Genomic DNA, 21,767 nt, shown 5'->3' with positions numbered 1-21,767 from the left:
TGCAGATTGCATTTGCGTCGATTGATTAGGTCTTGTTGAGATCCATTTTTTTTATTTGACACTGTAGCATTTTCATTTGTATTTGACAATTATTGTCCAACTATGGACTAACTAGGCTTAAAAGATTCGTCTCGCAAATTATAGATAAACTATGTAATTATTTTTAATCTATATTTAATGCTCTATGTATGTGCCCTAAAATTTGATGTGACAAAGAATCTTGAAAAGTTTTTGGATTTTAGCCTGATGGGGTGTTTGGTTGGAGACGTTAAAGTTTAATGGGTACTATACCTCTTTCATTTTATTTGGTAGTTAGCATCTAATCATAGACTAATTAGGCTTAAAAGATTCGTCTCGCAAATTACTCTCTAAATGTATTTTTTATTTTCATATACAATCTGTAAAATTTATCGATGCAAACCATCGATGCAAACCAAACACGGCTGGCGAAGATGAAAATATCACTACTAGCTAGTGGCAGTGCTGCTGCTCCTTTGATGCAGTCGCCAAGATGAACTGGCAGCGCAGTTATTTCCACGGAAAGACAAACAGGATCGGCCACTTCAGTCTACAGTACGGCTGATTCACTGTTGATCATTCATTGGTACGTAGATTGGAAATAATATCATCATCATCACGCACATCATCGGTTGTTGGGAGCTCGCACTACTTACGTACTGAAGCCACATGACGTACGTACTGAAGCCACATGCTCGACGTAAAGTTATGGCTGAAAGCATTATTTGCTAATTTATTGTGAGAAAAAAACACCGCTAAATGGCTGATAAATTTAACAAATAAGCTGAAGCGAACAGACTCATAGCAATAAATGACTTTTCATTTCTATATACAAATTCAATATTCTATTAATACACTGATGACTTTTCCTCTAAGTGCAGAATGAAAGAGTTAAACATGTTCACTTGTCTAAAAAGTCATGTATAGTTGATCTTTATCTTCAATTTATTTCTTTTCTAGGTAATTAATTTCTTTTTTTGGAAGATTAGACAGGAGCTTTTGCCATTCAATTAAAGAAGAAGGGCAAAGAAGAGTTTCATGCTGTATGAGTAGCATAGATGGTCAAAGGCCAACCACAACAAGACAATTATAGCTCAATTGCTCGCAAGTAAAAAAAAAAGAAGAATTGCTAACAGCAAGACAAATTTTAATTGCTCAAATACAGCTCAGTTGATTTCTTTTTTTTTTCTTGCAGATGACCTAGTTGGGTAGGTGAACCGGTGGAACCATTTACCATATATCAGTTTCCAAGTTTAAATTCAGAATCTTAACCGAAAGGATAACAGGATTCAGTCAATGACTAGACAAGTCAAGTTGGGCAATTGGTTAATCCAGACTTATACTACTAAGTCTTACTAGACACACTAGTATTTAATAGGCCGTCGTGACAAATCCTTTCACCATGAAATAGGAAGGCACGATAGTTGCACCGGCAGCGTTACACGCTCAGCCATCTTTTTTTCCCCCGAGTTGGACAGGATCTCTGTCAGATCCCAGACCAATGTCAGATCAACTTAACCCAAATTTCGGGTTGATGCCAAACTGTAAACCATATGGAGAATAATAAAGATGAAGATTATCAAACGGTACAACACGTAAATAAGAAAAGATAGATAACAGCAAACTAGACAGAAAGCAGGATACCCAACAAAAGCCTATGCAATGAAGTAACGTGTACCTTCCGACCACAAAGGCACGTCGATGCTGAGAGGGCACCAATCGCCAGTAGCAGCCATATCTCCAGATCGCCCTTGTGGACCGCTATCTTCTCCTTCACTGTACGAGACAAAACTAGTTTCCGTACCTTATACTTCCTTCCGTTTTCGTTTGGTTAACAAAAAAACCTTTACTTTAATTTTGATCATGCGTTTTTTTTTCTATAAAACGTATTTAGACACTTCAACTTTTCCAGAAAAAAAATTGAAGTTTCCATTATACTTCCTTCTGTTTTTGTTTACTTGAAACCAAAACTGTTACTTCAGCAATTTGACATATACTATTTTCTATAAAAAAGTTATTAGACACTTCAGCTTTTCATATCATATGGGATTTATTTTGAACATACGTAATTAGTGTTATACACTATGAGCTATGTAAAAACCACGAATGAGAGAGTAGCAAGGTGGTTGGACAGCCATCGTCCAAATCAATTGGTTGAACCAGTAAAACCTGGGGTTTGAGAATTTTCTCGGCCATATCTGAAAACCGCTGTAGAAAAGATGGGATTATTAAAGTTGCTAGGCGGACAAGTACATCTCATGGATCTATATATATCTACTCAGACAAAATAAGCTTCTGAATCTCTTTCTGAAAACTCATGTCATGCTGTGCGTGCTACTTTTTTAAAATTAGATTTTGTAGGATTCTGTGCTCTGATCTCACCGCCTTCGGTTTCCCTGAAACCGGGGCAGAATATGCTTCTTTATATTTTTTTTTCATTATTATATAAATTATATCATGTACATGTTGTTGTTCTTGATACTTGATAGTTACCACGGCCAGCCACTGTATCATTCAATTCAACGGCCTAATCCCAAACAAACAACAAACAACAGCACTAAACCTAGAGAGCATGACTTTCAGAGTTAGAAAAAAAAGAGTGGATGACTGGGATGAGTATGACAAAACATGCTTTTAACAGGTATAGACTATTGGTAGTAGTACAGTGAATAACTAAATGTGACGAGGACTGACCATACGGGACAACTGGCAAGGGAAAGGGAGATGCAGTAGTTATTCCTGAGCCAACTACCCTCTTTCCCTCCTCCCCACTCTCTCTGTCTCTTCATCTCTCGTCGCGTGATGACGCACGTACCTATCTCTCCGTAAGTATCTCTCCGTAAGAAGAAAGATGGATTCTTCACGCGCTCAGCACACAAAGCTTCTCTAAACCTGGGGTTAAGCAGTTTCAGGTTCAGCAGCGCTGGGATGGTTAGCGTGGGGGCCACGCCGGCGCCACTTCTCCTCCATCCCCACACAACTTCTCTTCGCCATGGCGCCTCCCTCTCAGCATATATAGGAAAGAAAAGAGGCCTCTCTTCTTCCTCCCATCGACAGGGCGTCAGAGCGAGCTCTTTCTCAACTCGGCCCAAGAGTTCTGCCTCCTCCAAGCTCCCTTCTCTGTAAGCTCTCTCTCTCTCTCTCTAATGTTTGATCAAACCAAACCTGCAAGTCGGCAATGTTCTTCGACTGCTTGTTCAGTTTGCAGCGACAACACACACAGGCACACGCACACACAAGGATACCATTTTATAATCACAAAATTTCATAAAGGGGTGTAGTAAGCTCTGACCCTGGAAGCTTTCACCCCTCACTATTTAACTCCTTGCTTAGTAGATTATTTTCTCTCTCTCTCTTTTTGGCACATACAAACTTTCAGCTCACAGAATTTTATGGTATGAATACCTTTAGCTAAAATTGATCTTCTTTCTTGGGGCTATATATATACTATAATCAATGGAGTAATTGAAGGGAACCACAGAGAAAAAGCTTCTCAGAGGAGCTAACCTTGAGTTCTGGACGTTTAGGGCTCTGGTCAGTGCCACCCTGAGGGTGAGAGATGGAGGCAAATCCGAAGAACGTCTTCACGATTAAAGTGGAGGACGGTAAGCCTGGAAAAGACGGCCAGCCGGCGGTAGGACCGGTGTTCCGGAGCGTGCTGGCCAAGGATGGATTCCCAGTTCTTGAGCCTGACATGCAAACATCATGGGATGTGTTCAGGTAACACACAACTGAAACAACAACCAAGCTCACATGTCTATTCTTTTTTTTATTGTTCTTTAGGTTTTCAATTACAAATTTTGTAGTATTACACACAAATAATTTATGTACAGTGCTCAGAAAATCTTGGTAAAAATTGATATGTTTATGCAGGGTAGCAGTAGGCAAGTATCCCAACAACCGGATGCTTGGATGGCGTCCGTTTAAAGATGGAGTGGTATGCACACATATAAACCACATAAATGATAGCATTGTGAATATTCTATATCAGGTCTTTCTTAATTTATAGTTTTTGTCTGTATAACTGGACTTCTCTGTTTCCATTTTCTAGCCAGGGCCCTACTTGTGGAAATCATACAAGGAGATCTATGATGAGGTGCTGCAAGCTGGCTCTGCTTTGCAGCACCTGGGAGTGCAACCAGTAAGAGCATAAACTTAAGCTATGTAAAATAGACCCCTTTTTCCATTATTTGTGAACTAGCCTTTTCGTATTTTTTAGAGATCCTAGAACATTCAAATGGATCAGACGAACTGATGCTTGTTTGTTTGGCCTATACTATACCAGGGTTCCAGGGTCGGAATCTACGGCGCAAACTGTCCTCAGTGGATAGTGGCAATGGAGGTAAACTGTCAGTGACTTGTATGAATTTTAACTTTCCCCATCAGATCTTTTCTGAATAAACTGTGCTAATCCACAATTAATTTTGCAGGCTTGCAATGCCAATAGTCTGATCTGTGTCCCACTATATGATACTTTAGGTAAGTAGGAGACCATTAAATAGCAGACCCACATCATAGAATGTTTCAGATCAAATAATAATAAATATTGGAACACATACTTTTAATAAGAAATCAAATGTAATGCATTAGAAATTCAGAATTAATAACTTTCCATAGCATACAGGTGCAGGAGCTGTTGACTACATCATTAATCACGCTGAGATTGATGTTGTCTTCATACAGGACAAGAAAATAAAAGAGGTGTGATTAAAATGAATTATCCATGTTGCTACCTTCAGGATCTTTCATCTTAAATTTTGACATTACATGAGAGCTTTTGATCTGCAGATACTATCCCCTAATTGCAAGTCTGCTAAGAGACTAAAAGGTAAGCAATGTCAAAATCTGTAGGGTCCATTTGTAGTTTAGAAAGACTATAGTTTCAAACATCATTGTGCAACACATGGTTACAGCTTTGGTGGCATTCACTTCGGCAACAAGTGAACAAATCAAAGAAGCAGATAATTTTGGGATGAAAATGTACGCGTGGAATGATTTCTTAAAAGTGGTAGGTATATTAATTGTGGGATGTTTACAGTTTAACCTACTGAAACAGCTAGACAAAACTATTCAGAGTCGGTTTTGTAGTAATGTTATGATGGTTATAATTGTAATGAACTGATGTTTTGAAATATATATGTTGACTGAGCATCAGCTTTGGAACTGGATTTCAGGGAAAAGATAATCCTCATCAACCTTGCCCTCCACAAGCAAGTGATATATGCACTATCATGTATACAAGTGGAACAAGCGGACAGCCCAAAGGTGTGATGCTGACCCATGAAAGCCATGCCATGTATGTAAAAGGGGTGGACCTCTTTATGGATCAGTTTGATGACAAGGTCACCTCCTACCCTTAATTACAGTGCTCTGAGTATGATTCAATAATATTTCTGTTTTATGCATGACTTAATAGAAACTTGGTGCCTTCATGTAATCAGATGACAACAGATGATGTCTTTCTATCCTTTCTCCCACTTGCTCACATCCTTGACCGCATGATTGAAGAGTATTTCTTTCACAAAGGGGCCTCAATTGGCTATTACCATGGAGTGAGAAAATCCACTACATTAGCCTTTCTAATCATAAAGTAATCATTATTTAATCAATAAATCACAGTCAAATATTTACTTTCTTGTCAGGATTTGAATGCCTTGAGGGACGATATCGTGGAGCTAAAGCCAACTTTACTGGTTGGGGTGCCCCGAGTGTACGAAAGAATTTATGAAGGTAGTGAAATAAGAATACTCTATCAACTAAGCTCAAATTTTGTTGACTCAGACAGCCCCTTATGAATGGCTCTAGGTATCTTAAAGGCCATTGCGGAACTCAGACCTCTAAGAAGGGTAATTTTTAATGCTTTGTACAATCGGTAAGTTGTCTGGCATCCTGAGTTCCTTCTAGCTGCAAAGCAACTTTATCTTACTGTAGTTTTTTAAATTCAGCAAACTGGCAAGCATGAAAGCAGGCTACTCGCACAAAACTGCTTCACCTTTTGCGGACATGCTGGCTTTTCGCAAGGTTACATGCTTCTTAGACCTAAATATCTACCGAAGAACAAAAGAAATGTATACAGACAAAAGAAAAATATCTGTAGAAGCAGCACTTACAATTTTTATACCGGGCACTTCTTGCCATTTCTTTGATTTAGGTCAAGGCAAGGCTTGGAGGTCGTCTTCGCTTATTAATTTCAGGAGGGGCTCCGTTAAGTAATGAGATTGAAGAGTTCATGAGAGTGACCACCTGTGCATACTTTATCCAAGGCTATGGTAATGCATACAAACACTTTCTACTGTTCCAAATTAATTCTGTAGCATCAAAGGAAAGAGAAATGAGAAAATGGCAAAGTACTAAAGTGTAACAAAATGAAGTAAACACTTATAACGCCAATTACTTACTGTCTAGGTTGACTCCAGGTTTCCTGTTTACTATCCTTGTCCTATCTCTGCTGTGAATCACTATTTCAATTTTCCATCGCAGATACTAGTTTTGAGAGAACTTTTACAAAGCTACTGTGTTTTAAGTATTTAGCTTTATTGCACTTGCACATGGTTGCACCTTGCTTTTTATACGTAGAAGCAGAAACTTCTCAGGAATCTATATATTCTGTTTCAATCCTAACAAGTGCCTGACTTGTAAATCCCAATTAGCCAATTCAAAAGAAACCAGTATGAGGGTAGATTCTGTGACCTTTGCTCAGGTTTAACAGAAACACTGGGACCTAGTACCGTCTGCTACATTGATGACATGGCCCTGGTTGGAAGTGCTGGTGTACCTGCCACCTACACTGAAATACGACTGGAAGAAGTACCCGAGATGGGGTATGATCCACTTGGTGTCCCTTCACGTGGTGAAATCTGCATTCACGGGAAATCTCTCTTCGCTGGGTACTACAAAAGTCCAGAACTCACAAATGAAGCAATAGTTGACGGATGGTTTCATACAGGTGAATACTCAATTTAATGAAATTAAAAAAAAAATTAGATAAGGTTCCACAATACAATACTCAAACACACTTATTTTCAGGTGACATTGGAGAGATGACCCCAGACGGAATCCTGAAGGTGATTGACCGAAAAAAGAACATATTTAAGTTGTCACAAGGGGAGTATGTTGCAGTTGAGTACCTGGAGAAAGTGTATGGCTTCCCTCCACTTGTTGAAGATGTAAGTAAACAATTCAGCAGCTATAGCATATGGCTGAATTAAGAGAGAATATTGGTCTACATCTAATATTGTCATTTCTGTCCTTTTTCTAGATCTGGGTATATGGGGACAGTTTCAGATCAAGTTTAGTTGCAGTAGTCAATCCACACGAAGAAAACACAATGAAGTGGGCACACTCCAATGGCTATAAGGGTTCGTTTGCTGAAATCTGCAAACTTGAAGGACTTAAAGAGTACATCCTGAAAGAGCTGGCAGCTGTTGCACAGAAGAACAAGGTATGGTCATCTATTCACTCTGACAAACAAAAACCTTCGCCGTAAAGTATCATAATGTAGTATTGAATGCATCTTTTTTCTGTTTTTTATAAGAAATTGAAAGAGGAAATATCTTAGTTTTGTAGACTCCTTGTTTTTCAAACTTTCACTGTGTATCAGATCTATAATTCTATATGGTAACCCTCATTGCATGTCACAAATCAGCTACGAGGTTTTGAGTACATCAAAGGCATAGTGTTGGATCCTGTACCTTTTGACATTGAAAGGGATTTGGTGACTGCAACAATGAAGAAGAGAAGAAAGAATATGCAGAACTATTACCAGGTGAGGAAGGCCTTTAAAAACTCTTGATCTGCTTCAGTCACTGATTTCTCGGTGTTTCTTGCTGCTTTTCAGTAGTTCTAATCCAGTATCTTTTGCATGCAGTCTGAGATTGACATAGTATACAAAAAGCTGGAGGCACAGAAGAATGCTGCCAAATCTAAGTGAAGAGATGTACCCTATTTGATCATAAGCTGAAAAGAAGAAAACATCGTTGTAAATTCCGCATTTAATGTTGAGAAGCAACTACTCAGGGCTATATGTAAGCAATAAAATGTATATTGCCCATTTGCTTTGTCTATAGTAATCAGATGATTCTCAAATCTCAACTAGAGTTCTAAAGAGTGAAGGCCATCACCAACAAGATGGCAAACTAGAACGAGCCTCGTTCCTGTTTTCAAAACATCGACCGGTTAACCCCACTGTTCAAAAATTTAGCCTCCTAGCTGAGTGCCTAGGCACTTAGCGTCACCCTCAAGCGAAACCTTATAGCCCGTGTGAGTGATAGGTGTCACCTTCCTAGCAGCACCTAGCCATCTGGCTGATAGTCAGATTTATAAGAAAGCAATGTGTCCAAAAATCATTTTTCTCTGCATCGATAGTTCTGTATGTAAACAAGCAAAACGAGGGTGCAGAACTGCAGATCCAGTAGTAATTATATTTTAGAAAAAAAAAAGTGTTCCAGACAGTTCACTAGTAAGAGTGTAAGGTCATGTCCTAATGACAGCAGAGAACATAGCAATAGGAAACATTAAACACTCCATGAGTGAGTGCATAACCATGGAAAAGATGAAGAATACAACGTTAACTGATACCTCCTAATGAGAGCTCAAGACCACCTGGATAACCTCGACTCATCTGATCATTGATGACAAAATAATGTTAATGTTACAGAGTATAACATACCTTACAAATAAATTACAGCAACAACGATCTGAGAGAATCTGCTGCTTGTCAACTTTGCCTTCGTTGGGAAGCCAAAGAACCACAATATTGAACCTTAGGTCCCTGCTGATATGTCCATGGCAATATGTTGGATGAAATCACTTGGATTATTGCAGCCAAGGTTTCTAAAAACTCCACGGACCAAAACGTTCCATGTCACTGTATTTGGATATATACCTTCATATAACATCTTTAGTAGGTACACCATGGCATCTTCCAGCTTATCTTGATTGCAAAGCTCTGCCATTAGAATAGTGTACACTAGTATGTTACGACCACAGTTCACTACATTCATCGCACCTAATATCCAAGCGGCCATCCTGACTTCGCCTTCCTTGCAGTAAGCATGAATTATCGCAGTGAAAGTGAATGCATCTGGTTGAATTCCTCGAACTATCATCCTCCCCACAAAAAACATGGCTTCTCTGCCCATTCTCATTTGACATAGACCACTTACTACAGTGTTGTATGTTACTAAGCTCAACTCAATACCATGGTTTTGCATCTCGATCACCATTTGAAGAGCGTCTCCACAGTTTCCCTCCCTAAAGAGACCATGGAGCAACTCGTTATAGGTCCTACCATTTGGCGGGCATCCATGTCTTCTCATCTCATGGAACACACCAAGAGCTCTCCCGACTCTTCTGCAGTTGCATAGACTTCTGATCAGCGTGTTGAATGTGACTGTGTTGGGAGGACAGTTTTCCACCAGCATCTTATCAATAAGACTCTCTGCCTGATTAAACATCAGCTTCTTGCAAAACACACCCACCATGTTTGTGTAAACAACAACATTTGGCTTGCAACCAGATCTTGTCATGTCATTCCATATAGATATGGCACCATCTAGGTCCCCGGCTTTGGAGAAACCATCAATAAGAGTGGAGTAGGTCCTCGCATTAGGAAAGCAGCCGTGTTGCTCCATGTCGTTGAGTACAGATGATGCTCCCTTGAGATCACCAACGCTGCAAAGGCCACGGATCAGAACATTGTACGAAACCGTCGACGGTGCCCATCCTTCAGCCACCATACACTTCCACATGTCTAGTGCGTCATGAACCCTTCCATCATTGAATAGTCCTCCGACCAGTGCAGTGAATGTTGCAACATTCGGAGTGCATCCGGTGATCACCATCCTTGCCAGAATGGCACACGCCATCCTCAGTTCCCCAGCCTTGCAGAACGCGTTGACTATAGTTGTGTATGTGATGACATTAGGCTGCAATCCCCTCCCCACCATGTCTCCGACAACTGCGAACACCTCCTGCATCCTGAACTCTCTGCAGAGAGCGAGAATGACAGCATTGTAGGAGGCGGCCACAGGTGGTGCCGCAGACAGCACCTCTGTGGCCTCGTCCACCCTACCAAGCGTGCACAGCGCGGAGACGATTGTGCCATAGGTCACGTCATCCGGGGGACACCCCTTCGTGGCCATTTCGTCGAGCATCTTGCGCGCGGCCCCGACCCGGTGGTTCTGGCACAGGGCCCTGACGAGCAGGTTGTAGGTGAACACGTTGGGCTGCACGCCGTCTTTCCTCATGTTGCCGCACACCAGCGCGACGGCACCCACCATGTTCTCCCGCAGCAGCGCGTCGATGAGGTGGTTGTAGAGCCGCGGCGCGGTGGGGCGCGCGCAGCCCAGGTCGTGCACCGCGCGGTAGAACGTCTTGAGCGCGCGGTCGGGCGCCCCCGCGCGGGCGAAGGCACCGACGGCGGCGACGAGGGCGCCCTCGGTGCACGGTACGCCCCGAAGACGCATCTCCTGCAGCTCCAGCTGCACGCCGTCCACGTCGCCCGCCGCCGCCAGCCGCCTGACGGCCGCCTCGTGGGCTCTCGCCGCGTCCCCGGCGTCCTCCGGCGCGGGAGGCGGACCCGCCCCGCGAGGAAGATCCCCCGCATGATTCATCTTCCGCGGGAGGCTGGGGCTCGTCGCCGCCGCCGCCGTGGAGAAGCGGTGGGTGCGGGGGCCGCGAAGGCGCCGGAGGAGGAGGGGGAGGCAGCATTTGATCGAACACATGGCGGGCGCGCAGGTGAAGCGCGTTCGAATGCGCAAAGGGGCCGTGAATCGTACAAGGGCGGTCGTAGATAATGTGTGCTACTCGATTTGGGCCATGGATTTGGCAGAAAAGGCTGCGCGGCCCCAAAAAATGAATCGCAATCAAATTGGGCCTGTTACTTTCAGCCCAAACAGGACTAGTGGGCGCGTGACACGTTGTGGGCTATTTTCAGTCAAGGAAAAAAAAAGAATTAATGGGTTAGTTTTGGAGAATGATAAAGATGTAACAACATGCATTTTTTTTGAAGTGTAACAACATGGTTTTTTTTGAAACGGAGTGTGCACATGAGTGAGCTTGTGCGTCCACTTACCGCTACCCGCCTGTTTATTTGACTGACAAGTCATGACTAAAAGTATTATTTACTGATTTATTATGAGAGAAAAACTCTCTCAAACGAACAAGCTGTATGTGGCCACACCACACTCACATGTCACTCACGTGCCTACGAGTACAACTAAACTGGAAGCCATCTAATCTAATCCTATTTGACACAAATAAATAGGAGTGATAATCATCAATTTATTAGCCTAGACAACACTAGTAGTACTCCCTCCGTCCCTGAAAGCTGTAAATTCTAGAGTTGTTCTAAGTCAAACTTTTAAAACTTTGACCAAATTTATAGAAAAAAAACACTAAGATTTATAGTACCAAATCAATATCATTAGATTTATCATTGAATATATTTTTATAAGATACTCATATTATTTCATAAATATTGATGTTCTTTTATATAAAGTTGGTTAAAGTTTTAAAAAAATGACTGATATGGATTAGCTTTTCAGGAAACAGAGGAGAGGCGTTGCACCGTCCTCTGCTCACGCACGGGTCGCGCTGTCCGCCTAGGAAGCAAGGCAAGAAGACTTGACTTGCATGTCCAGTAGTACAAGTCAAAACAGCGGAGATCTAGTGCGGTAGTAGTGCACGTGTACGCAACCTGTGCAGGTCAACCAGCATCTCACGAGCGTACGTCGTGCCGGCCGGCCGGTTCACGCCGCGCGGCCGTGCGCATCGCAGGTACTCCGGTCAGCAAGCAACGCCAACCATGTGCAGCTTTATTACTGTGACGAGTCACGACACTGAAAATAATACAGGAGACAAAAAATCACAACAACCTGTGGATCTGATCTGGAATCGTATCTCGACGAAAACCTGCAGCACCAATGCTAGTACAAACTCTGTGCAGATCTACAGCCTGTGTGTGGTATGCAGTATGCATCTCCTGGATCTCACTTGAACAACCTGGACTCTTGAGCTGAGGATTTTTCAGATGCAGAAGTGCCCGCCCCAATCTAGCTCAAGGTCTGAAACTCTGAAACGAGCGCCACCACACACATCAGTAACTATGAACAAGTCTAGAGCTGAGAAGAATTTTTCAGATGCAGATGCGCCCGTGAATCGAGCTCAAAGTCTGAAACTCTGAAACGAGAAACTTTCAGTAATTCTCTAGCACGTATGAACAGCCCAGCCGGCTACACAAGTCCACAACCAAGAGCATACCGAGCGTGCCACACGATTTCAGTAATCAGTAGTAGTAACAATTAACAAGTGCAGCACTGCACACAACTCGGTGGATCACATTAGCTCTCTCATTATTGCGCGCAAACCTTTTATTATTGTAAATAATCAGACGAATACAGACAGCTTGCATGCTTGCGTTTGCTCTCTTCACTAGAAGAGCCATGGCCTGTGTGGCACGACGGCCAACAGATTCACTAGTTAGCGTACGACCCAGGCGCACAACACACTAGGAGTCCATTCATTTTTACAGCAGCCAAGGAGCAGGGGGGGGGCTCGAGAAGATTTACATAACCCGGGTCGTCAAGGTGAGGCTTCAAAATGTGGCGAGCTTTTCAGGTGTGTGGCGGTGACCACCTCCACCATGGGCGATCACCGAGCTAGCCTTCTCGCTTGGTTACGATTCCCGAGCCTCAAAACAGAATCGGTCTCTACGTTACTGCAAAAGGTTGCAAGGAACCATTGGGTTCAGCTTCAGATGAACCATAGAGTATAACATTTTTTGGACTATGCAAAAAGGTTGCAACAAGCAGTCCCAGGTGTTATATATTCTGATGAGTATGCAAGTGTTGTTTGACAAAGAAAGTTCACTTACTCAGGAGCTGCAGTGTTCTCACTGGGTGGTCTCACATTGGAATGGTTCTTGTAGAACCTGATGGAGATCAGACTGCTGTGCGCCCTAATCGCCGATTCAGGCGATCCATGGAAACTTACCGCCGACCCATGTCCCGAGAAGAAACCTGCAAGTTCCAGATGCACAACTTTTGAGTAAATGTTTTCTAATGAGTAGACTCTAAGTATCACATTGTTTGACTAATCAAAACAGCTGGTTAAAGTTATACTGGATCAGCAGGCCATGTTCTGAAGCTTTCGGGACAAAATTTGACAAGTGTTGCACGTCATAGCATGCGGCAACTCAAATAAAAAGACATTATAAAGATTCCAACTTCCTTTGCTGAATTTTATTGTTGATCATATCTTAAATTAGCTTTTGCATTCAAAAAGATTTCTCAAACTATCTCCATTATAAAAACTAGCCTTGTTAAACAATAGTTAGTGTCATCTGCTGACAACAAATGTTCACAGTGCCCAGTTATGGTAAAAGGGCCAGGCATAAAGTTAGACAACTTTCACCTTTGTAGACTCACATAGTAGAACATAGAACGGCTAACAGTGTACTCGCTCGCAACTATGTAAGGTCTGACAAGATATTAACTGTGAAGTGAACGCAAAAAAAGAAAATAAAAGAAGATGCATTGGTAGCTATCGGTATAGCAACCAGAAAGGTTCAATTTGACATTTGAGTCTTGGGGTGAGTCAAATGTTTTATTCATGAGGCGAAAACTTTTGTTGTTCCATACAGACACCACACAGATCACTATCAATAATAGTCAACAGATCTATATACCTTGCCAGAGTATGACGATGCAGAAGATGATGGTAATGATCAGGGGGCACAAATTGCCACCCGAGGCCCCTTGCTTGGCATTCTTCATCTTCTTCAAAGCCTTCATTCGCTCAATCCTTGCCCGTTTTAACACCGCGAGCTCACTCAGCTCATTGAGGAGCTTCTGGTCAGAAACATCCAGTGGCGTAGGTGTCAGCGGCCTTGGCGGCCGTGGCGGCTTTTTGGATCGCTTCTTCTTCGTCTTCTCCCCTCCTGAGCTGTCGAGAAGGCCCAGCTTCTCCTCCCCCTCAGACTTCCTGTCGTCTCCGCTTCTAGCAACAGCATCGGAAGTGGGAGAGGAGCAATCCATGTGCAGATTTCTGTCATCCCTCGGACATCCGTTAGGTGCTGTTCTTGCTTGCGCCACTGTAAAACTGGCATCCACACCATTGCTGTGGTTGCTTACTGCAGTGGCATTGCCACTTTCCAGGTCGATCGAGGCATCGTGGTCATTCACACACTTAGACTCCATCGGAACTGCAAAATCTTGAGCACTTGGCTCTAATACATCGAAAGGCAAAACCGTGGCTCCCTCTGGCACTAGAGATCACGAACCAGATTTGCCCTAAGTCAATCCGGAGAAATCACCTCTGGAATAATAGCTACCTGCAGAGAAAAGTTAGGCACAAATTAGTTTACTCAGTTAAAAGTCTAAACCAGGGGACAAGTGCAGCCACAGAAATGAATCAATCAAACAAGAAAGAAACAGTGTCAAACTTGTCTACCCGAATTGCCAAACCAAAACACCCGATTGATTCCAAGAACGCCTAACCATGACAAGAAAACCACACATGTAAAGCAGGAGCGCTGTGTTAGCGCTCTGCAAAATAGAGGAGGATCGCTCACTAAAGAAGAGGAGGTGCGTGGCACAAAGGGAGGAAACGGGCTGCCTAAATTAAGCAGGAACACAGGAGGAAAACACGCAAAGTTGGCAACCTTTACCCTGATTGAACGCCACAAGCAACAGCCGTACCCTCGTTCTCCCCGATTCCTCCCTCGGTTGCCTCCCTTTCACACGACGCTTTGCAAGCAAACAAAGCATCGCCGTTGCTTACACATGGCAAGGCGGCGTCTCTCCCCTTGTTCTCCGCTTGCTTTTTACATTTATTTATTTATATATAAGCAAAAAAACTTCAGCTAGGCCAAAAAATGGGGGGCAGTGGCAACTTTTTTTTTTTGGTTTGTGGCAGAAAGAGGCTGCTATTTCTTGCCCAAAAATGGGTGTCATGTCAAACCATCGCCATTTCAAGCCATGCTTACTCACTCCAGACTCCATATGAGAAAGCCAACTAATCTTGTTTTCGTTACACCCAAATAAGGGAGATGACCAACCCAAAATGTGCATGAGAACTCATCCCCAACCCAGAAAACCAACTAATCTTCTTTTCGTTACACCCAAACAGGCGAGGTGACCAACCCACAATTTAATGCGCACAAGAACTCATCCCCAAATCAGAAAACCAACCAATCATCCTATACTCTTTTCGTTACACCTAAACTCGACGGCGGCAATTAAAACGAAAGAAAAGGGAACAAAAGAAAATGTAATAAAATGAAAACAATCAAACAAACAAGAATATCTCGATTTGGCACCTGAAGGAGGCGGTAGGTGACCAAACACAAACAGAAACGAAGGAATTGCTCGAATTTGCTGGACAGTTGGCAGCTCGAGCGGCAAGAAACGACGAGGGGGGGAAGAGGACACGCAGTAGAACGAGGCTAGGTAGTAGGTATGGTCTTCCCCGAGCTTATCCGGTACCGAGAATCCGACAAGGGAAGAGACAAACGAGCAGGCGCACGCGCACGCGCGGCGCGGAAAGGAGAGCAACCGGTTCCGCTTCCGCACGACGAACTCCGCGGGAGAGAAGCCCTCGGGTGGATGGATGATCCTAGCAGAGGAGAAGGGGAACGGCTCGCGGACACACCGGGATTCCATTAAAAATCGAAGCTTTCGGCTCACGCGCACACCCACCTTGGAATGGAATCGCAAGAAGAAGGGAAAAAAAACAAATTCCTCCGGAATCCACCAAATTCCCTCAAAAAAATCACGAATTTTCTCCCCCCGTCATAGCAGGTGAACAAAGAGCAGCGGAGAAATCCGGACGGAGAGAGAGGGTCGCAAGAGCGAACCTACCTACAAAGGCTGCAGCGGCGAGGGGTCAGGTCACGACAGCCAGAAGCGGCGGCGCCCTCCCACGGCGACGGCGGTGCTCCCCGCCGAATCAAGAAACTCCCCGGGCCGCAGCCGCGAGCACCAACCAAATCCGGGGAGGAATGGAGGGGACGGCGGGCGGCGGCTCGCGAACACCCAACGCCCAACGGGAGGAGGGGAGGGGAGACTGACTGCTTGGGGATCGAGGACGGAGGGGGGGCTTGTGGTGGTGTGGTGTGGTGTGGTGTGGTGTGGGGTCCCGTACCGTACGTCGCGGGGCTGCCCGCCTGCGCCTGCGTCGGGGATGGGTTGAGGTGGAAGGAAGGAAGGAAGCATCCAGATTTGCCCCGCCTCGGGGGTCACGCGCTATTTAATTCCCGTTCCTCGCGCAGGATCCATCGCCGGCCCCCGGCCGTCGTCGGCCCGGCGGAACAGTTCCCTTTTTGCTTCGCTTTGCTTTGCCCCCTCGGGCTCTGTACGCCGGCCGTCGGATCGCCAAATGGACGACGAGGATTGCCATGCTCTAAATTTAGCGAGCGGAAAGAGCTCCTTTGTCCTCACGCGGAATATCCGGTTTTGCTTCTCGGCACCTTGGGGACTCGGGCCTCATTTAAGCTTGTTTAGTTGTAAATTTTTTTGGAAAAACGATATGTAGTATTTTTGTTTTTATTTAACAAACATTGTATAACTATGGAATAAACAGACTTAAAAGATTGGTCTCGCGATTTACAGACAAACTATGTAATTAATTTTTATTTTTATATATATTTAATATTTTATGTATGCGCGGTAAAATTCGATGTAACGAGAAAATTTGAGAAAATTTGGGGTTTTTGGGATAAACTAAACAAGGCTAAGTTCCAACACCGTAGCAAAAACATACGCGGGGCGAAATGTTTGATCTGTTCTCCACGAGCAAAAATCAAGGTGTATTTGGCAAAAAGTATTTTCGATTGTTTACATTTTGTTGCATATAGTTATCTCTGTGTGAGTATCGGTTTGTACAAATCAGTACTAATACGACCAAATCTGACGTACTAACTACAATACACAGTATTGATCATGTTTTATACACTGCGCAAGCATAAGAGTCTACATACACATCTAAACAGAAGCAAACTTCACTATGCAAATCCAGCTAGATACAAGCTAAAACACTTTGCTATCTATCTACTATATACATTTGTCACTAAATAAAGATAGGAGGAGCAGGATTTGGCGAATGCCATTTGTTGATAATGTAGAGGGCATCACATACAAGCACACACACAAAGATGTTTAGCCTTATCAGAATCGTCGTCGCCCGTGGTTTTTTCTCTCGGCGGGCGGCGTGGCTATAGCTAGCTGGGATCCGTACGTATCCGTGTCCTCCATGGGATGATGAGAGCTAGCCCATAGAGAAGCGGCAATGCAAATGCAAATTAAAACAGGCTGGATTTGGATGACGTGCTCGTCTCGATCATCGACGCCGTGCGTGCCTCCAATTGACAAAATCTCGCGACCGTCGCTCTGTAGGTACTCTATTATTTATAATACTCTTCTACACGACTAATTAATGTTTAAGTAAGCTGATTGATGACACCGACGTTTACCGATCGATGCCTATTTTGCAAAGAATATCCTATGCGCTTTTGTTGAAGTGAAAGCTAGATTACAACAGCAGCTTCGTTCATTTGTCATCATTTATTGGTGATGTAAGTTTTAAATTTGAAAGCTTATTATCTGTATAATTAAGTTAGACTATGCACAGCGTTGCTTTTACCGATGCTCAAACAAGAGAGAGAATGATGAAGCATCGGATTAGACGTTAGGTCATAGTTTTATGGCACAGTTACTAAGATTATAAACTAGATAACCGAGCCACATGAGTTTTATGAAGATGAAACTCCTCTCTCATCTGATAAAACTCTTTTATTTAATGACCCTGCCAAGTCAATAATTTTGCTTAGGCCAGTCTCAATGAGAGTTTCATATGAGTTTCATTTGCATTAAATAGATTGCTACATAAGCTTTTTTGATGACATGGCGGTGTATTTAATAAGAGAGAGAAGAAATGAATTTCATCTAGATGAAACTCTCTTGGCACAATTACCAACTCTCTATGAGTCTTGAAATTAAATGTCTATGAAACTATAAAATGAAACTCTCTATTGAGAGTGGGTGTTTCATCCAAATTTCATTTCATTCACATGACATGGCGGTCTTGGAAACAACGTCATGAAACTCCCCACTGAGACTGGTCTTATGTGACACCATATTTAATATGCATGACATTCTCATAAACACATGCATTAAGACTAGAATTAGAGCAAGTATTATGACCGACTGCAAGCGGGCTGAATCTCAGCTGGTAGAGAGATTAATGGAGAGAGAATGTGCAGGCGTGTGTTCCCATTTGTTGCTCTCCTGCTCCAATCATTCTTCATTGGCCACATTAAATGAAATGCCACGATGAAGTTTATTTCGCCCGCGGCGAGCTATATCATTGCTCTTGCTCTTAGCGCACTCTTTTTTCTTCTTTTTCTTCTTCTGCGCGCTGAACAAGCACACTAACGATTCTGAATATTTAGGTTCCATGCATAGTAAATCATCGATGCTCGCATTGTAACTATTTTGTGGCTCCCGGTATGTATTGATCGTACCTGATTTTTTAGCACCGGCAATGCCGTGAACAGTCGTACAACTTGAAGATGCATATTTATTCTCCCTCCCTCACTGTCTCAGACGTCGTTTAGATGTGAAAATAATTTAGATTTCGCTATCGTGGCACTTTCATTTGTTTGTGGTAAATATTGTCCAATCATATACTAACTATGGTCAAAGATTCATCTTATGATTTACGGTCAAACTGTATGATTAGTTTTTGTTTTCATCTATATTTAACGCTTCATGCATAGCAAGGCCAACATGATGTAATTGTAGAGTAGTGTCAACTCAAATAATAATACTAAATAAATAAGTTAGACTAGATTTTTAATATATATATATTTATTTTAAGCCGTATATATGCTGATATTATTTTTCTATAAATTAGTCAAATATAAGATAATCCAATGCTAACTAGAAGACCTGGTATTGTTTAGCTGGACATATATAAAGGTCTGCGTCTTGTTCTTACTACTACTACGGCTTTGTTTATTAATTACAAAATTTTTAATAAAATAAATATGGTAGTACTTTCGTTTGTATTTAATAAATATTATTTAATTATAGATTAATTAAGTTTAAAAAGATTGTTTTGCAAATTACAAATAAATTATACAATTAGTTATTTTTTTAATTTATATTTAGTGTTTTATGTATGTGTCGTAAGATTTAGTGTGACAGAAGAATTAAAAAAAAATTGTAAAATTTTCCAAAAACTAAACAAAGGCCTTGTCTGCCAGCTCGTGGAAACAATAGCAAGGACCGGGCACAGTGAGTGTGAGTCTGAGTGCTACACCTGTCTGCCGGTCTGCTACGTGCCAAGCACACAAGGAGGAGTGGAGGACCAAGCACCGAGATCCACCGACGATAAGACTTGATGGTCCCCGATGAGAGGTTCTGAGCAAAATTTTAAAACCTCACCCCGCTGATCATGGGACAATCGACATGGCCAGCTTTACTCAAGCCTTAATAGCAGGTCAACACAGACCAAAAACTTGTTATTTTAGCTTTTCCTCTTTGGCACGACTTTCAGAGAAGCTTTATTTCTTTTCCATCTCGGATTTCTTTCCACTGAGGGATGCTTGGGACCGCTCTAATTCACAAATTTTTTTATTAAACACCTTCTGCTCCATACGGTCGGTTTGAGAAAAAAACAAAGTAGAGTTATAAGAGGTGTTCTATAAATTTTAATTTTTTATAGAGCCACTCTAAAATAGAGTTTATAGGGCAATCTCAAACACCCTCTAAGGCCCTGTTTGATTTTCCTTACTAAATTTTGGCTGGTTAAACTTTAGTCACTTTATTAGTAGCTAAAGTTTCAAACACATTGACTAAAAAGAGCTAAAATAGTTTAGTTCTATTAGTCAACCAAGAGTAGCTAAAATAATTTTAGCTAGTTAAAATTTAGCAAGGGAAACCAAATAGACTCTAAATATTAGCTCATAAATAGCTAAGTAAGAGAAGTTGCAAGAGAAAAGATATGACTTCTTTTGACTTTTCTAGCTTCTTGAAATCATCTTTCATAGAAGCTGTACTAAACACAACTTAAGCTAGACGCAAGAATTAGAAAATACAATAAGATGATAGTTTTACCAAAATTATTTTTTTATGTGAGAAGATGATTTTTATATGGAATGTTGGTTAATTTTTAGATAGCTAATTCCTTCTAGTCCAATTTTGTCTTTTGCAGATATTACATTATTTTTGAACAATTATGATGACCTCATCAAACCATGTGAAATCACTCTAGATAATTCCCAATATGAAATATATGAAATTCAAATCGCATTACATATTTCAAGGGTAAAATCGTCATCTCGTCTCCTAACCCTAGTGGCCAAATCTAGCTGAAGGGTCATGTAATGAAAGAAAGTTAGATTCGAGCCAAATAGGTAACTTCTTTTTTGCGAACAAATAGCTAACTTCTAATCTAAAAAGGTCAAGAAAGGAAGCAGTTTTTTAGGTGAAGAAGCATTTTTTTTCTCCAAATAGATATGTATCATCACTCCTGTTAGAATGACACCTCTAGTGATTTCGCAAAGTAAACCAAAGAGTACGTATTGATTTACACGAAGGATTAAAGTGGCTCTCCATCATCAGGCTGTGCTGAGTGCTTCTGAAATATTATCATGGGCCTTGTTTAATTCATTCCGAAAACCAAAAAGTTTTCAAGATTTCCCGTCACATCGAATCTTGTGGTACATGCATGAAACATTAAATATAGACGAAAACAAAACCTAATTACACAGTTTAGCTGGAAATCACGAGACGAATCTTTTGATCCTAGTTAGTCCATGATTGGATAACATTTGTCACAAACAAACGAAAGTGCTACAGTACCGAAAACTTTTCAGTTTTCGGAACTAAACAAGGCCATGGCCTTTGTTTGACGTAGTCTATCAGTAAGAGCAACTCCAATGTTTTAGTCATTCTTGTTCTGGGAGCTACTTTTAGAATTTGTATGACAAAAACAAACTCCAACATATGTGTTATGTGACTTTGTAAAACAAGAAGCTAATTATCTTTTAATTTTCGCTATTGTAGCTAACCAAGGACGCTAGCTATCTTACTTTCTACTAATAAACTAGCCAGGTTGTTACGTACCTCTTCTTTTTTTAATAAATTCTCTATTTTATAAAATAGCTAAATAATAGAGTTTAACTATTAATTTTAGCTAAGCTATTGAAGTTGCTCTAAGTAAAATATGGCTTCTTCACTAATTATGTACTCCCACCGTCTCAAAAAGTCTACTCCTTCTGTCATATAATATAGTGCATTCTAAAAATTTTAAGACAAATTAAGATAGAATATAAAAGACATATCTACTCTTATTTTATTTTATAATCAGACACTATGATTGTTTGGTAAATGGAAAATACTCAATACAAAATTGGGTTTTATCATCAAAATGCATTATATTTGTACACAAATTTTAAACGCTAGAATACACTATATTATAGGAAGGATTGAGTAGGTCCATTTTAAAACAAAGGTTTTTTTTGACAGATTGAGTATAGTGTTCAGTAAATCTTCACCAGTACTTAGACCTTGTTTAGTTTCGAATTTTTTAGTTTTGGATACTATAATATTTTCGTTTTTATTTGGTAAATATTGTCCAATTATGAATTAATTAGACTTAAAAGATTGTTCTCACGATTTATAGACACACTGTGTAATTACTTTTGTTTTTATCTAATTTAATGCTCCATATATATGTCGTAAGGT

General features: G+C 41.6%; 3 protein-coding genes and 1 long non-coding RNA gene across 8 annotated transcripts; 1 reads left to right on the top strand and 3 right to left on the bottom strand.

The window, feature by feature from the left end:
- Positions 1,128 to 3,662, bottom strand: LOC110429996. Of its 2 annotated transcripts, none has more exons than XR_002447158.1 (3): positions 3,526 to 3,662; positions 1,697 to 1,809; positions 1,128 to 1,560 (listed from the first exon to the last, which is right to left on the bottom strand). It is a non-coding gene; the product is annotated as an uncharacterized LOC110429996 (long non-coding RNA). The 2 variants fall into 2 exon arrangements; XR_002447157.1 differs by having other exon boundaries at positions 1,697 to 1,794.
- LOC110429995 (long chain acyl-CoA synthetase 1-like) lies at positions 2,985 to 8,103 on the top strand. Of its 2 annotated transcripts, none has more exons than XM_021446777.1 (20): positions 2,985 to 3,140; positions 3,546 to 3,738; positions 3,892 to 3,955; positions 4,070 to 4,159; positions 4,304 to 4,360; positions 4,449 to 4,497; positions 4,643 to 4,719; positions 4,807 to 4,846; positions 4,932 to 5,026; positions 5,193 to 5,360; positions 5,460 to 5,570; positions 5,661 to 5,748; positions 5,824 to 5,890; positions 5,964 to 6,039; positions 6,170 to 6,287; positions 6,719 to 6,964; positions 7,045 to 7,184; positions 7,277 to 7,459; positions 7,664 to 7,783; positions 7,886 to 8,103. In XM_021446777.1, exons 2-20 carry the CDS (start codon positions 3,578 to 3,580, stop codon positions 7,946 to 7,948), a joined length of 2,013 nt encoding a protein of 670 aa, XP_021302452.1. In that variant the 5' UTR covers positions 2,985 to 3,140; positions 3,546 to 3,577; the 3' UTR covers positions 7,949 to 8,103. The 2 variants fall into 2 exon arrangements, with proteins under 2 accessions (XP_021302452.1, XP_021302453.1); XM_021446778.1 differs by having other exon boundaries at positions 2,995 to 3,140; positions 3,490 to 3,738.
- LOC8071277 (pentatricopeptide repeat-containing protein At3g48810) lies at positions 8,621 to 10,788 on the bottom strand. Its single transcript, XM_002439183.2, has one exon. It carries the CDS (start codon positions 10,740 to 10,742, stop codon positions 8,781 to 8,783), a length of 1,962 nt encoding a protein of 653 aa, XP_002439228.1. The 5' UTR covers positions 10,743 to 10,788; the 3' UTR covers positions 8,621 to 8,780.
- Positions 12,351 to 16,325, bottom strand: LOC8071276. 3 transcript variants are annotated; one of them, XM_002439182.2, is made up of 4 exons: positions 15,879 to 16,325; positions 13,706 to 14,350; positions 12,893 to 13,037; positions 12,351 to 12,736 (listed from the first exon to the last, which is right to left on the bottom strand). In XM_002439182.2, the coding sequence occupies exons 2-4, from the start codon at positions 14,214 to 14,216 to the stop codon at positions 12,670 to 12,672; spliced, it is 723 nt and encodes a 240-aa protein (XP_002439227.1). In that variant the 5' UTR covers positions 14,217 to 14,350; positions 15,879 to 16,325; the 3' UTR covers positions 12,351 to 12,669. The 3 variants fall into 3 exon arrangements, with proteins under 3 accessions (XP_002439227.1, XP_021304014.1, XP_021304013.1); XM_021448339.1 differs by lacking the exon at positions 15,879 to 16,325 and adding an exon at positions 14,687 to 14,844; XM_021448338.1 differs by lacking the exon at positions 15,879 to 16,325 and adding an exon at positions 14,470 to 14,620.

The sequence above is a fragment of the Sorghum bicolor genome, chromosome 9 (genome assembly GCF_000003195.3).
Source record: "Sorghum bicolor cultivar BTx623 chromosome 9, Sorghum_bicolor_NCBIv3, whole genome shotgun sequence".
NCBI classification, from domain to species: Eukaryota; Viridiplantae; Streptophyta; class Magnoliopsida; order Poales; family Poaceae; genus Sorghum; species Sorghum bicolor.
The sequence above is the reverse complement of the archived record's forward strand: the minus strand, read 5'-3'. Positions and strand labels throughout refer to the sequence as shown.